Source organism: Anolis carolinensis, chromosome 4 (genome assembly GCF_035594765.1).
Source record: "Anolis carolinensis isolate JA03-04 chromosome 4, rAnoCar3.1.pri, whole genome shotgun sequence".
In the NCBI taxonomy this organism is placed as follows: domain Eukaryota; kingdom Metazoa; phylum Chordata; class Lepidosauria; order Squamata; family Dactyloidae; genus Anolis; species Anolis carolinensis.
The window spans coordinates 62,357,160-62,373,462 of NC_085844.1; the positions used below are offsets into that span (position 1 = coordinate 62,357,160).

The 16,303-nt window shown below is 38.7% G+C and overlaps 1 protein-coding gene across 7 annotated transcripts in view; it reads right to left on the minus strand.

Annotated features, from left to right (window-relative positions):
- Window positions 1–16,303, minus strand: part of piezo2 (piezo type mechanosensitive ion channel component 2) — a 310,405-nt gene that overhangs the window by 28,471 nt on the left and 265,631 nt on the right. For 5 of the 7 annotated variants that reach the window (XM_062980525.1, XM_062980529.1, XM_062980526.1 and 2 more), the window contains 8 exons: window positions 14,032–14,143; window positions 12,271–12,333; window positions 10,464–10,630; window positions 9,566–9,720; window positions 7,053–7,223; window positions 6,089–6,484; window positions 4,738–4,996; window positions 2,853–3,035 (listed from right to left, as the gene is read on the minus strand). In XM_062980525.1, coding sequence (XP_062836595.1) covers window positions 2,853–3,035; window positions 4,738–4,996; window positions 6,089–6,484; window positions 7,053–7,223; window positions 9,566–9,720; window positions 10,464–10,630; window positions 12,271–12,333; window positions 14,032–14,143 — 1,506 coding nt within the window. The remainder of the gene's footprint in view (window positions 1–2,852; window positions 3,036–4,737; window positions 4,997–6,088; window positions 6,485–7,052; window positions 7,224–9,565; window positions 9,721–10,463; window positions 10,631–12,270; window positions 12,334–14,031; window positions 14,144–16,303) is intronic. The other 2 variants (XM_062980530.1, XM_062980528.1) reach the window with 1 other exon arrangement.

Below are 16,303 nucleotides of genomic sequence, written 5' to 3' on the forward strand. Positions count from 1 at the left end.
AGGACACTTCGGACTATTTAAAACTATGCATTTGATCCTAAGGGATTTTTGGTGGCCCAAGATCCGCAAGGATGTGGAAAAATATGTCAACACCTGCCCAGTATGCCAGCGCTCCAAGATACGAAGGGAGAAGCCCTCAGGGCTTTTACACCCCCTTCCTACCCCATCTCGCCCATGGGAAATAATTTCCGCGGATTTCATCACTGACCTACCACCTTCCTGTGGATTCACCACGATCTTGGTGGTGGTGGACCTTTTCACCAAGTTAGCCCATTTCATTCCCTGTGAAGGCCTCCCCACGGCCAAAGAAACTGCGGATCTATTTCTTCAACATGTTTTCAGACTACATGGATTGCCCAAGAGTTTAGTCACAGACCGTGGATCTCAATTCACCTCTCGTTTTTGGAAGGCACTACAAAAACTATTGGGCATAGACTCTCGCTTATCTTCAGCTCATCATCCCCAAACAGATGGGCAAACGGAGCGCACCAATGCCACTTTGGAGCAGTATCTTCGCTGTTATGTAAACTACCAACAGGACAATTGGGCTTCTCTGTTACCACTGTCTGAGTTTGCCTACAACAATGGAGTTCAAGCTTCTACAAAAGAAACGCCGTTCTTTGCAAACTACGGCTTCCATCCACGTTTCTTCCCCCCTGTCATTGAAACTTCAGAAGTTCCCGCAGCAGAGGATTGGCTGCAGGAACTCACAGCGGTGCAACAACTTTTGCTCCAGCAACTGGACCAAGCCAAGGAGGACTATAAACGCCACGCTGACAAACATCGCCAGCCGGGCCCCGAAATCAAGGTAGGAGATCGGGTTTTTCTGTCCACTCGCTTCCTGCCCTCCCACCGCCCTTGCCGGAAGTTAGATGCCCGTTTCATTGGCCCCTATCCAGTGGTGGCGCAATTAAACCCCGTGACTTTCAAACTCCAACTTCCGCGTTCAATGCGCATTCACCCAGTGTTTCACCGTTCCCTGCTCCTTCCGGCGGATGGTGTGCGACCTGATACAGACCAACCAGCCCCCCCTCCTGTTTTGATGAATGGGGAGGAGGAGTTCGAGGTTGAGGACATTTTGGATTCTCGCTTTCACCGCCGCCGCCTACAATATCTCATTGACTGGGTGGGTTTTGGCCCGGAGGAACGCTCTTGGGAAGACGCCTCCACAGTCCATGCTCCTGATCTAACCCGTCGCTTTCATCAGACCTATCCCACCAAACCGCGACCTCGCGCCTCGGGGAGAGGGCCCCAGTTTGGGAGGGGCCTTGAGGAGGGGGATAGTGTGATGACCCATGGGCCTTGTAGTCCTGCTCAGGACATTGTGATTCCTGATGAAGATGAAAACTTGGGGTTTTTACCTTCCCAGTCTGAACTGGATTCTTCTCAGCCAGATCTTTCCCAGGCAGATCTGGGAACCTTGCACCTGCAAGAAAGTTGTCTCCCAGAAGTATGTCAAACAAGCCCAGAGCCTACTTCTCCCGTGTTCTTGCGCCGGGAGTTTTGTAAACAACAGAGAAGTTTGGAATCAGCTTCGCGCAGGAGTGCGAGGATTGCAGCTAAGAATGTGGCCAATTAAGACTGTTTCTCGTGAGAATCTTTGGGGAGTCTCACATCTGGTCTCAGAGTTTAGCTTTCGGTTCTGATTCCCAGAGAACTGCTTCGGCGGGAAAGTTAGACTCTATTTAGGTGTTTTACCCGCGTAGTAACTTCGCGGAGTCAATTCGTCAGCCTACGGAGCGAGTTGTGTCTGGACAGCGCGCTCCGATTCAAGCCTCGCTCCTGCCCAAGCCTTGCCTTGCTATCCAGCCTTCGCCTTGCTTCCCAGCCTTTGTTTATCTACGGACTTTGCCTTGTTCCCAGGATCAATCCTTGCCTTGTTCCACGGATTTTATCAAGTTATTCCACGGACCTTGTTCTTGTTCTTAGTTACCTTGTTCCACGTTCAAGCCTTGTTTCAAGTATCAAGTTATTTCCTAGCCTCGCTCAAGTTTCATGGACTAAAGGACCTTGTCATCTCCCCTCACTTTGCTTGGCAAAGTGAGTGTTTCGGTTATTGGATTACAACTTTGGACCTTAATATTTCTTATTGGACATTGCTTTTTTGGACTAATTCTGACCTTTCCTGAAAGGTCTAATTCTGGACTATTTTCTACACTTGTTTTTATTAACTTTATATATTCCTTCAATAAAGATATTAGATAGATTCTGGCCTCTGTGTATGGTTATTGGTGCTCTGCTGCCTGGGTCTTGACAATATAGGTCATTGGACTGAGGCTGAGTTTGCTCCGACATTCACAGCCAGAGAAAGAGGGATCTGGACAAGCTTCATGGACTTAAACAATCAAAGACTGTAATGTATATTTTCTTTTACCCCCTTTGTGAACAATAAACCCAGTTTTTGAGTTAACTACAGTGTTTTGGTCCTTGGGAGTTCCAGTTTCCCTAAAGGAGGGCAAGAAGCAATCCCCTGGGGAAAGATGTCACGTCCATGCCTCTTTCACTAAGAGTTTACAGCCCCAGGCGCGACGGCACAGATATGCTGTTGTCTTCCAAAAACATAAACCTCTTGTCAACCATAATCTATAATAGGAAAAAATGCCAACTCCGCACCTCTCATATTTCTCAGTTATGAGGAAGAAAGTTTCATCATGAAGTTGTTTTGAGGTGAATCTAAGTTTCTTCCTCACATGCAAGGGAATTGAACTGGTTTGCTATTCTTATTCTAAAACTTAAGTTAAAACTTTAAAACTGTAATCTAGCTATGATGGAAATACTGCATGATGTCAACTATATCATTTTAAACAAAATTGATGTTGAGAGAACAGAATACACATTTGGTTTCAAAATACCTTCAAAATGGATCGATGGAAAAACAAAGCAAGTAGCTGAACAAGGTCATAGTGCACATAACCCTCTTTCTTATCAATACCAATAATATTAGGTGGATGATCAGGTTTATCTTTTTTAATTTCTACATTTGCGTTCCAGGGGAAGAATCCAAACTGGAAAAAATACTTTATAACGATGGCTACCTGTACAAAAAAAATAAAAAACAAAATAAAGGTAAAATAACTAAATATTAATAAAAGAAAGTGTCATCATCTTGCAGCACTGTAAAGACTCAAACCAATTTTATTTAGCATAAACTTTGTGGACTGCATCATCATAAAATATCAAACCATCCATAAAAATGATAAATCACCTTTAAAATATTAGAGGAAGCATAGAAAAATTAATCTAGCTCAGAAAACTCTTGTTTTGATTGCAACTTCAGTGGCTTTGATAAGAATCTTGCCAGTTCCTGACCTGATTCTTGTTTCTGGAATTGTATCAATCTGGTGTGGGGAAACCAGGTCCTTTATTCTGTGTCCCCCAATGCTGGGGTTTCTCTAAATGTTTCTATGGTGAAGGCTTTCAGGGATATCTTTAGCTCAAAAACTCTCAGATACCCATGTGTATCCCACTTCCTACCAATGATTCCTACTAGAAGGTTATGGTGCTTTCATCAATTGGCAGACAAGTTGTCCAGTGCCTGACTCTGTCACCTATAACCAATAAAGTAATGTTTCTATCTACTACACCAATATGTTTTGTATACTTTGTCTCTCATTCCTCTTGCACTTTTTATATACAAGTCCTTATATGGAGTCTAGTGTTAACTACAGTAGAGTCTCACTTATCCAACATTTGCTTATCCAATGTTTGCCTCCTGCCCAGATTCACAGCTGTTTCTCTAGGCAGCAAGGATTGAACTTTTTAGGGATTTAATTTCCGAAAATGTTGTTACTGCAAGTTCATTTTATGCAATTCTATCTTTATTTGTAGTCAATTTGTTAGTAGCCAATGTTTTTTAGTCAATGTTTTCAATACATTGTGATGTTTTGGTGCTAAATTCGTAAATACAGTAATTACTATACAACATTAGTAAAAGGTAAAGGTTTCCCCTGACATTAGGTGCAGTCATGTCTGACTCTGGGGGTTGATGCTCATCTCCATTTCTAAGCCGAAGAGTCGGCGTTGTCCGTAGACACCTCCAAGGTCATGTGGCTGGCATGACTGCATGGAGCACCGTTACCTTCCCGCCGGAGCGGTACCTATTGATCTACTCACATTGGCATGTTTTCGAACTGCTAGGTTGGCAGGAGCTGGAGCTAACAGCTGCCACTCCCGCCGCTCCTGGGGTTTGAACCTGGGACCTTTCGGTCTCCAGCTTTAACGCACTTCGCCACCGGGGCTCCTACTATATACTATACAACATTATCCTGTATTAAACTGATTTTTCTGTCAATTTGTTGTAAAACATAATGTTTTGGTGCTTAATTTGTAAAATCATAATGTAATTTGATGTTTAATAGGTTTTTTTCTTAATCCCTCCTTATTATCCAACATTTTTGCTTATCCAACGTTCTGCCGGCCCGTTTATGTTGGATAAGTGAAACTCTACTGTAATAATAATTTGCAATTACATAAAAACCAGAAACCAGAGTTAGAAATAAATTGTTTTTAAAAAACAAAACAGGATCAGAAATCAAAGCTTCAACCTATCAAAGCATCAACTTAAACTATTTACATTTGATTCAGTTGGATAGCAGCAATAAACTGTGATTAATTTAAAAGAAGAAATGCAAGTTTCTTGCAGCTCTACCAGAAGTGGACAAAATCCATTTCTGTAATGCTAGGACTCTAAATTGGGCATTTTTTTTTACATTGAATGGCTACTCAATGACAACATACCTCAGTGTAGACTATAGCTGTCATCCAAAAACGTTTGCTAGGCCTTGGGACGGAGAGCATAGCCCAAAGGAAGATAAGAATAGGAAGTACGAGGGTAATCATGGAGGCAGAGATCATGTGATTTAAAATAATTACAAAGTAACACACCATTTCTGAACGGGCTACAAGTGTATTATATAGAGCATAAATAAGCAATAAAAATCGTGGCTGATCAGCATAGAATTTTTCTGACTCATCCAATTCTTCATCTTTAAACATTCTGTGGAAACAAAATTAGACTACATGATTGATGTGTAGATATCTAAATAGTTTTAGTAGCAACAAATTAGATTATTCTACTTAATAGAACATTTCGCAAGGAACCATAGATGTGCAAAACCCACAGCTATGGGGAGATTTCCTTAACCTTGTCCCATGGCCCTATGGCAAACCATTCCAAATCAGGGGGTATGCTTTGGGTAGAATACCCATTTATTTCACAAGGAAATGTGGAGCCTCATTGAGATCTTTTGCTTTAAGGAAGAAAAATGAAAATGCTCTTCATCTTGCAGATACACTTATGGTTGTTACTAAAACTTATCCAAACATGTGGAGAGGTCAGACTCAATCTGTGAGTCTTTCCACATGTTACAATATTTGTATATAGGAACACTTACATACAATTACTTAAAAATTGTTAGATTAAAAATACTTTGATGCATATAGCTGTTCAGATTCCTACAATTAGCTGTGATTTTCTATTATGTATATTTATTTTTATTTATTTACTTCATTTTTACCTCGCCTTTCTCAATCCCGGAGAGGGCTCAAGGTGGCTATACACTTTGTGTCATATCAGGAGCACCAATGAGATCAATACTCACATGGGGCTTCCATGAAATAATTCTGTAATGCACAAATTACATTTCTGCTAATAATAAGAGAACATCCTTGAAAGTTGTTACTAAGTGTTGAATATTGCAAACACAGAAACATTGCATCCCATGGCAAACTAGACCATTTTGACCCACACAAAATCTGTATCTTTATGAATAGACAAGGAGCTATTTTTTTTTTTTTTACAGAATATAGGAACCAAGAGTCTCAGAGCTAAGGATATGTGATGCCGTTATATTTATGAAGTCAGGAAGGTCTATGCGTGATCAGTGAGTCACAGCAGGAAGAAATAAGAATAAATAAGAATAAATTTAATTAAATTGGACAGCATTGAGAAAAAGTAGGTTATCTGCAAGTTAATTGCAATGGAACAACTGGAATATTAAACATACTTTTCATCTATCAGGTAAGGAAAGTTACATAATTTCCTCTATGGGTATAGACATTCTGGTGGTAAAAATTTGATAATTCTTACTTGTTAACAAGTAGGTCACTTGCAGTCAGTTCATGTGTCAAAGGAGGGAGTATGGAATCCTCTAGTTTGATGGACTGATTTTCATCTGGGCTCACCATCATTTGATTTTTATCAGAGGAGTCATCTTGGGAATCATCCAAAGGTAAAAGCTCCAAGCTCACAACTTTGCTATATGAAGGAGGGGGTTCAGCAATGCCATCCAAAGCAGAATAAGATGGCATATCTGTATCAGGAGTATATGCAGCACCTTCAGAATCCAAGCAATAGTCTTCCATATCATGCTCCTGCCTTGATGCTGGATCTGCCCCCTCTTCCTCAGGCTCCTCTCCTTCAACTTCTTCAATTGTTTCTGCTGTTCCCTGACGGGAATACAGCATAGTAATTTGGGTAGCCTCACTGTCACAAAAAAAGGAAAAATGTTCTCATCAATTTCTTACTTCACAAGACACATAATGGTTGTATGGATTATCATATCAAGATATTGCAAACCTAAGCAACCACACCTGAGTCTGGAAGACGGCCATGGACTATGTGTTTTGCCCTCCCTACTTCTTCAAAATGAACTCCCCAATTTCCTTTGATCTTAGCAGACTTAAGGCTTTTTTTTGTCAACAGGAAGTAATGTTAGTCATGGCTAAGTCTAACTTGGATTCTGTCTTAACCAGGATCTGAAGAAAATATTACATTACAAACTCTTAGTCAAAAAATGAACCAATTGAGAAATTTGAAATGAAAAGTATAACAATGAAAAAGCAGCAACTACAATGACAAGGTGCTCCCAAAAAAGCAGAAATATTGGTAGGATCCTAAATAGGAGACAGATGCATCTGCTCTGCATGCAAGCAACTGCTCACACAATATTACTACAAAAAACACATACACTATGTACTTGCAAACTTTTACATTACCCAGATTTACAATAGTGAAGGTGAATAAATGAACAAAGCATGCATGAGTTAAGCACCTTGACACTATACTGCCACTGTCAGCAGAGGAGGAGGATACATCCATACTGTACATTTTACGAAGCCTAGGTCGCGCACGCTCACTTGTTTTAGGAATAGGTTCTGGTCCATCTAAATCATCAAGGGTTGACTGCCTTGACAACAAGAGGGTGGTTGCTTCAGTGCAGCAGCTAGCAGTGCAAACAGTTACAAAGAGAGGATTAAAGAACAACATTGTACTGACATTTTCAACAACAAGCATGCAGGGTGGCCATGCATAACACAAATATATAGAGAGAAAAGGTTCTGAGAGAATAAGCTCATGGTAGTAAACAACAACAACACTTTGATAACCACATACAAACAATAGGTAGCTAAAGGGGAAATCATCATGTCATTTCAGAGTGTTGATAGCTCTTGGGTAGTAAGACTCACAAAATTCAAAAAGTCTTACTTCTGATTTGCTTTAGGTCATCAGTGAAATGTATCTATGTATCTATGTTTTCTGGACATATGTCAGCTTAGGAAATGTTTTGAGTTTTGTTTCAAACTCCACACCATTGCAAAGCTGTTAAGAATGATTTTTCAGATTTTTAATGTAAACGGGTGGGATTTCTTTCCTACTATTTTTGATCTCATCTGCTTTCAAGAGAAATCCTTTGCAAATATGACTAGCCCTTTATTCATTAAGTAATATAAGCATATCACTTTGAACCATGTCAAAATTGGCAATATCCTATTATATTACACTGCTTTCAAAAGATGTTATCATCAGTTGATAGTTGTAGTCATAGCAAAGTTCATAATTTTGAGCCCAAAACCTGCCCTCAAATGATGATGAAATCAACTTGTAGACAGGTCTATATAGTAATAGAAGAAAGATTGAGTGCTTTTGAAACTGATACAGTTTGGGCATTTTAAAAATAGACTAACGATTTTTGCTTTACACAACTTTTTCAGGATAGTAAGATGTTTATGGGAACCATAGAGAGAAGAATATCAGAGCCTCGTAGATATTTATAAAAATATGTTTCTTCATACAGATGGAAGTTGGGGAGAAAGCAGCATTCAGCACAAGTAATGCTGGAATATTGAAGTGGTTTCAATTTCTCTGATTTATATATAGATAACATAGGAATGACAGAGTTGCTGTGAGTTTTCCAGGCTGTATGGCCATGTTTCATAAACATTCTCTCCTGACATTTCGCCTGTATCTATGGCAGGCATCCTCAGAGTTTGTGAGATCATAACCTTTGGAATATGGCCATACAGCCCGGAAAACTCACAGCAACCCAGTGATTCCAGCCATGAAAGCCTTCAACAATACTTAGGAATGATAGCTAACCATGTTGTAGCCTCCTTAAGCTACAAATCTCAAGACTCCAGAAGATGTTGGGATATGTTAATGGGCCCAAAGACAACACTTTAAATGAATCCTAAAGACCCAGACAAGCAAGCCTTCAAAAAGATCCAACAAAAACACTCTCAAATATGTGGACATTGAAAATATGTCTGCACAACCTTGCAGTAGTGGTTTGAAAGTGTTATTTCTTTTGAATTGTGCAGTACTTACTTTGAAAGTAGTTGTTATACTCCAGAAACTTTCTTTTTGAGGCTGCCACAAACTACGTATGTTGAATTGGTTGAGACTCTATCAGGTATTCATTGAAAAACTATAGCAAAAGGTGCTGTGGAAAGTTGTGGTAGTTTTATAAATCTTTTCTATGTTTTTTATGGTAGAACCAATTAGGAAATAACATTTGTAACCCAGGAACAAAAGTTGTGTTAGATAGCGTTATTTTAAGCCAGCCTTGAATAGAAAAAAAATTGCATTAAAGCCAGCCACTTTCAAGTGCAGGTGAAAGGAAAGCCCTCACTGTGCAATGACAAAAGGAATGGTGTCAACAATAAGTTGAAAGCACACTTGTGAAGGGACTACAAGATCACGTGAGCTACCTTTCTTCCCCAATGCAAGTGTCCAGAGTGGATATGATTTCCTCTCAACCATGTGCTTGGCCAGCAAGCAAAAAACTTATATATACAGACTGACATATGCATGAACAGTTTTTTCACCCAAGAGACTGTGATCATAACATAACCAGAAAATGAACGGAATATAAGCCCTTTCCATGCTATCCAAACCCATAGACAGTGGGAAATATTCTTGCTTTTTCAGATAAACTAGTCTGAATTTTTCAATGCCAAGAATCTCAGCATATGTTTTTTCAATGGAGTGATTATCTACAAATCCTTAGAGCCGCATTTAGAGAAGGAAAATTAGAACAAAGACAATCGCAGACAAAATAAAAGTATTTATCACTATTATACAAACAGAAGTAGAATAAAGTAATGAAGTACAGATCTTCATTACCTGCTTCTAGTTAAAATATTGTATTTTATACCTGGAAGTCTAAATTCAGGTATTAAATACAATACTTATCACCTTAGAAAAAGTTCTTACACAGTATTTGTGTATTCATGAAGGTAGCTCCTCTATAAGTATGGAATTATTGCATTTGTATGGACAAAATACCTGGTTTCGCTATCTCGAGATGCTGCAGATTCTAGACTCGTCGTCCTTTCAGCTTGTCCAGGTTCATAAATTTCATCCAATCCCGATTCCCTGGAAAGTTTCATCATGTGATTCTGGTAATACATATGGATACTTTCTCGAGTTGGAACGTTGCCCTAAGACAAAAGAGGCAGAAATGAAACGATCAAGTTGGGCATTTCCGTTGTGTGATATTTTCAAATTATCTGATGTGAAGATTTTTTTAAACTAATCTAAATAAGGCCAAAACGAATAACAGAACCTTAGAGCTGGAGGAACTGCAAGGAACCTCTGAATTTATAATTAATTTATTAAAGCCTTTATATACAATCCTTTATATGAAGATCTCAGAGCAGTTTACAATAAAATCAACTTAAAACAATAAATAATCATGAAGCTTTAAAATATTAAAATATAGTTAATATTTTCTGAATTTCAAAAGAGACATTTTTAAACCAGTTAAAATAATCTTAATAAAACCATAAAATATGTGCAGCTTGGATAAAATCAGTTGGGCCTGAATGTTTTAATAAAAAGCCAAGTTTTAATCTGGTGCTAAAATGATTCCGGTATTAACACCAATCAGGTTTCCAAAACTGGGATTTCCCTCTGCCATGCAGGAATATACAACTATACAATACACAAAATGGGTATATATCATATACAAAAAGGGTTCTACTTCCCACCTGAGTTCTAAGGTTTTCCTGAAACCAATTAAAAATAAAAATAAAAATGAGATACATTTGTTCCAAACATTAAAATAAAAAAGAAAATGCAGTGTGGTATTATAACATATGCCCCCTATGAAACAACAGGGCATGTCAGAAATCACAAACCTGTTTGCTTCTGTCAAATAAATGATGCGAGCTTGTCATGTTACCTTTTTGATTTCTCTAGTAAGCATGCACCTCTCGATTCTTAGCACGGTGGAAATATCAATGTGCTCCCTTGAAATTGAATTGAGCCAAGCTGTAAAGCTGTCTATTGTTGCCAGGAAAAGAACCCAGGTAAACTTCAAGATATTATATATTCTTTTGATGATGTTATCTGAGAAAAAGAATAAATGTGGCCTAGTAAATCAACTGTCACAGTAGTACATTCTTTTGAATGATTTTAAAAAGTCTACCCCCCCCTCCCCAAAATCTGATGTAATCATCTGGAGTAAATCCTGAGTAGGTTATGTAGAATTGTATTGATTATTGACAGTTATTGTTTTGATGACCCAAATTATTCGTCAGAGTGTAAAAGCAGTCCCCCCCCACTCGACAAATAACTACAATTTGTAGTCATTGTTTATACAGAAATACTTCCTATAACTAGGTGATGGCTGTTTTAAAATGTTGCACTCCAATTTTTGTAATTTGTGGGGTACCATTTCAAAAACCACATATTGTGGTTCTCTTATCATATAAATGATCATTTCCCCATACACTGCAGCACACCTTAGCTGTTATTTTAAAGATCCTGAAGCAGTTGGAATTAAATATTTTCTACCTTTTTAAAACTTTCAAAATGTAGCTGGCTGACATACACATTTGGTTAAGAAGTGGGCCCAGTTCTGTTCAACATCTTTATTAACGACTTAGACGAAGGGTTAGAAGGCACGATCATCAAGTTTGCAGACGACACAAAACTGGGAGGGATAGCCAACACTCCAGAAGACAGGAGCAGAATTCAAAACGATCTTGACAGACTAGAGAGATGGGCCGAAACTAACAAAATGAAGTTCAACAGGGACAAATGCAAGATACTTCACTTCGGCAGAAAAAATGGAAATCAAAGATACAGAATGGGGGACGCCTGGCTTGACAGCAGTGTGTGCGAAAAAGACCTTGGAGTCCTCGTGGACAACAAGTTAAACATGAGCCAACAATGTGATGAGGCAGCTAAAAAAGCCAACGGGATTCTGGCCTGCATAAATAGGGGTATAGCATCTAGATCCAGGGAAGTCATGCTCCCCCTCTATTCTGCCTTGGTCAGACCACACCTGGAATACTGCGTCCAATTCTGGGCTCCACAGTTGAAGGGAGATGTTGACAAGCTGGAAAGCGTCCAGAGGAGGGCGACTAAAATGATTCAGGGTCTGGAGAACAAGCCCTATGAGGAGCGGCTTAAAGAGCTTGGCATGTTTAGCCTGCAGAAGAGAAGGCTGAGAGGAGACATGATAGCCATGTACAAATACGTGAAGGGAAGTCATAGGGAGGAGGGAGCAAGCTTGTTTTCTGCTGCCCTGCAGACTAGGACACGGAACAATGGCTCCAAACTACAGGAAAGGAGATTCCACCTGAACATCAGGAAGAACTTCCTCACTGTGAGGGCTGTTCGACAGTGGAACTCTCTCCCCCGGGCTGTGGTGGAGGCTCCTTCCTTGGAGGCTTTTAAGCAGAGGCTGGATGGCCATCTGTCGGGGGTGCTTTGAATGCGATTTCCTGCTTCTTGGCAGGGGGTTGGACTGGATGGCCCATGAGGTCTCTTCCAACTCTACTATTCTATGATTCTAAGTGAAGCATCTCTAAATACGAAACAGCACCTACTCAATTTATCTAGTGACACAAGTCTTTAGATTCAAAATTGCTAACAAGAAATTCTGCAACACATAATAGTCTGTGAGCCTGCACTTACAAGTTAGTGTTGTCTTACTAGTTAGTACCATTTGAAAGGAGTATCTTGTTTACCCCTTTACTTACCAGGTCCATCTGATTTCTTTTTAGCAGGTTCCTCTCTGTCTTCACCCTCCACATCGATACTAACTGAGAAATAAATATAAAATCAATAAACAAATCCTGGCTGTGTGTACATGTTCAATACAAATGAATTAATGCTATTCTGTTAACCATAACTCCGTTGCCTTCAAATTCTTCATAATTCATCCAGTTAGGACACATCAGCTGAGATCCTGCATTGGGAGCCATAAGTGTCTCCACAACTACATCCCTAGTTGCATCTCCCAATTCTTGCTTTATAAACTTCACAGCCCTCCCAAACATGCTAATTTTCACTTTTAAGTGAGTGGAAATACCCAAGATGCTATTTTCCTGAAGTTAGGTGAAGAGCAAGGATGGCATCATGGCAAAGAGCTCACAAGGACCCAGAGATCTGTGCTAATACGTGTTGAAGGGTGTCCAGTTGCAGGAAAATACTTTGATCCACCCATGTTCTTCTCCCACCTTTCAACAACATCAAAGAAGCCAAAGTTGTGCTGCTCACAAACGTAACTATTGTATACTAACAGCAGAATACTGACCAAATGTAACAACCACAGAAGTGAATAGCAAACATAAATGTGATTTACACCATCTTTTTTTCGTTTACTGCGGCACTTTCTTTTCCTTTCACAATGACGTGTTAGGCATTACAATTCTGAACTTCAGGATGACTTACAAATTCTGGTTTTCTACTGTCATATGACAACATTAAGGCAACATACAAAAATCTTACATAAATTAAATCTGATGATTAAATTAACAATGCAAACATTGGAGTAACTTAAGTCAAGCAACGTTTTGCCCTGTGATGTCTTGCTGGAATACAGATGGGCAAGGAAAGAACAGGTTCATAAAGCTTGGATGTGATATGTTTCCAGCCCTGTTAGGAACAGTGGCAAGACCAAAAATGGCCATCCTTTTCAACAAACTCTTGCCAGCCTCAACCATAGTGATCTGAAATTCCTAGTGGTTTGTGTAGTGGAAAGTCTGGTCTTCTGTTACCCTGTACAAATCTAGCCTCCAATTCCATTGTTACACCGCCGGTTACACCGAAACCAGGCAGTTACAGACACAAGTTAAACCTTTGTAATTGTACAAATGTCATCTTAATTCACTAATGGAATGTAGCCATCATTTTAAAATTCTAGCAGCAATCCTTCTCACATACTCCTTACACCTCTTTCTTCATCATGTGTTAAACCACAGTTCCCAGTTCATAAACCACACTTCATAGTTTGTTAAACCACAGTTTCTCACAATGTCCAAATTGGGAAACAGAAACCTGAATAATTCAGCTACAAAGCAGAATGAAAACAAAATCTGTCTCATTTTGATCTTTACAAGAAACTGTGGATTAAACAAATAAAAAATATTGAAGTATCATCTGTACCTTCAGAGGTATTAAGGTGTTAGAAAGGGATAAGAAGGGAACAGAAACAGCATGGATACCCAGCCCATTTCTGGTACAATAAGCTTTTAGAAACCTAATTTGATTAAAATACAACATAATGACCTCTTTCTCAAGTCACACGTTATAAAATATTTGTGTGCAAACATTTTCACCCCTAAAGACAATAAATAACTTAATAAAACATGAAAATTTGTCCACTTCCTGCTATTGCAGACTGTGGCTTTCCTCAACACGAAAGGTGCACCCTCAACCAACAAAGTCCTTTCTCAATGGGAAAGGACTATTATACAAATTATGGTATATAAATGAGAACATTACAGAAGAATAAATACCATCTCCAGATCCTTTCCGCCTTCGTCTTCCTTCTTTCTCAATTTTTTTCTTTTCTTTTCGCCTCTGTCGGAGAGCAGTCTTAGGATCAGTAATCCAGGCCTGATAAACAAACTAGAGGGAACAAACCAATTTGTTCAGGTTTCTTATCAATTAAATGGCAAAGAAAATGATGACAAATGACAAAAAACAAATACAGATTTGAATAAATACATTTAAATCCAGAAGATTAAATAAATATTTCCACTTCCAACCAAAAGCCTCGAAGTTGTCATTTTGTGGGTGTAATTTTCAATGGTTTAATGAACCAAATCACATTAGTTGTGATTCATAAGATATGTTCTGGGAATTAAAGCATTATTTACATATGGACTAATTCCTGTAAACAGTCTTACCTGTTGAACAATATTTCACATAGAAGATGATCATTAAGTTAAATCTAACTTTTCTAAAATTGTCGAGTATCTAAATGCACTGATTTTAAAATCAACATTTTAACTGATTTTAAATGGGAGTTCATAATGCCACAACCACCACCTATGCACTGATTTTCTCCAGCACACTTGAATGAAAATAACAAAAAGTGAGTACTATGTGATCGCAGTCTGAGACAAAAGATGTTTACTTTTGTCTGCATGATCTTCATTATTACAGAATGAAAATCATCTTGAGCTAGCACTGCATCACAAGTTAAAGCCATGGAACAAACAAAGATATACATGCAGAGAAAAGAAGGGAAAAAGCAGAATAACTACCATTTACAACAGAAGCATGCACAAACTGTCTCAGAGAAGCTGGAATATGCCTTAATTGGAGCTTGAGAAGGGAAATCTTGCTTTATTTATAGCTTTTCTAATGCACAAGACTATTTTGGTGCTTTATGAAGACGTGTCTTTAAAATGTCAAGGGGCATATAACGAAAAGAAACTTCTGAAACGTTAACATGAAACAATTCTAAATGGGGTAGAAGTGACAGTGTTTATCTTTCCTTTTTTCTGCTGTATGTCAAAAATCTATTATCATAACTAAAACCAAATACTACAGCTGATGTATGAAGAGATATTTTATCCAAAGAAGTCTTTGCACAAATGAAAAGGTGCTTCTGCTCATACTAGTGTCTCCTCTCCTCACTTCTGATAACCCTTTTCAACACCCACTATTCCCAGACTACATCCCAAACCATTCCTGAGTATTGCTTCACCCTCAAGCCTGGCTTTGTGATGCTTAAGTGAAGACAAATGGCAGCAAAACAATGAAAGATGCTATCAGTTCTTTCAATATTTAAACCTGTAATTAAAGCAGGAGACTTTCAGCACTTGGGTAAATGTTCCTCTCCTGAAAAAACGTTGTGGAAAAATATGGAGTTGAATAGTAATTGAATAAAGATAATAAATGGAGCAGCTCAACTGTAATGTCAAGTCACCCTTTTCGTTGAAATTTTGCATGACTAGCACATTCACGCAGAATTTTGTTTACAAAACTGCAAATACCTTTAAGAGCAAGTGATTTTGAACCATGGGAACCCACTACTAGATAGCCTTCGACAAGTCATGCTCACAGAGCAATCAAACCTCTTCTGAACAAATCTTGCCAAGAAAACCCCATTAGAATGCCTTGGAGGTCACCACAAGATAGATATGGCTTGGATTGCAGTGATGCATCAACTAATCAGTCCTATCATTAAGCTCTGCATTTAAAGAGTAACACAAATACAGAGAGATCACAAGATTTGATCAGCTATACTAAATCTAAAACGTTTTTTAGCTCTTTCAAGCAAGTAGCATACTGCATCTGTACAAATGATCACTCCTAAATTATTGCAATGACCTCCAAAAGAGGTTCCACAGAAAACTAAGGGATTGTTTAGTAGTATCAGGAAAATGATACCAAGGAAGTATGATGTGCTTACCTACAATGCATTAGGGTTTACCAGCTTTCTGAGAAAGATTATCATGCAATGTGAAGTTCTGCTAAACTGAGCAATTTTAAAAGGGTCACCCCCCCCTCATTTTTTTTTTATAGATGCATGCAACCTGATGGAACCCTCTTAACACAGTTTTGGCAGAAGTCCTGAGATTGTACCAAGATATGTCTCTGCATTTTCTCTCAAGAATCTATTATTACAGTCAAAATGACAGTGGCAATTCATCCTGTGATTCAGTTGATCAGATCCTACACAAAACAAATCCGTGATGACCGTAAGTACTCATGACATTCACCTTTAGAGGGAAAATGCAGAAAAGGGGTACCCTTTGCCAGAAAGTAAGGGAGGAG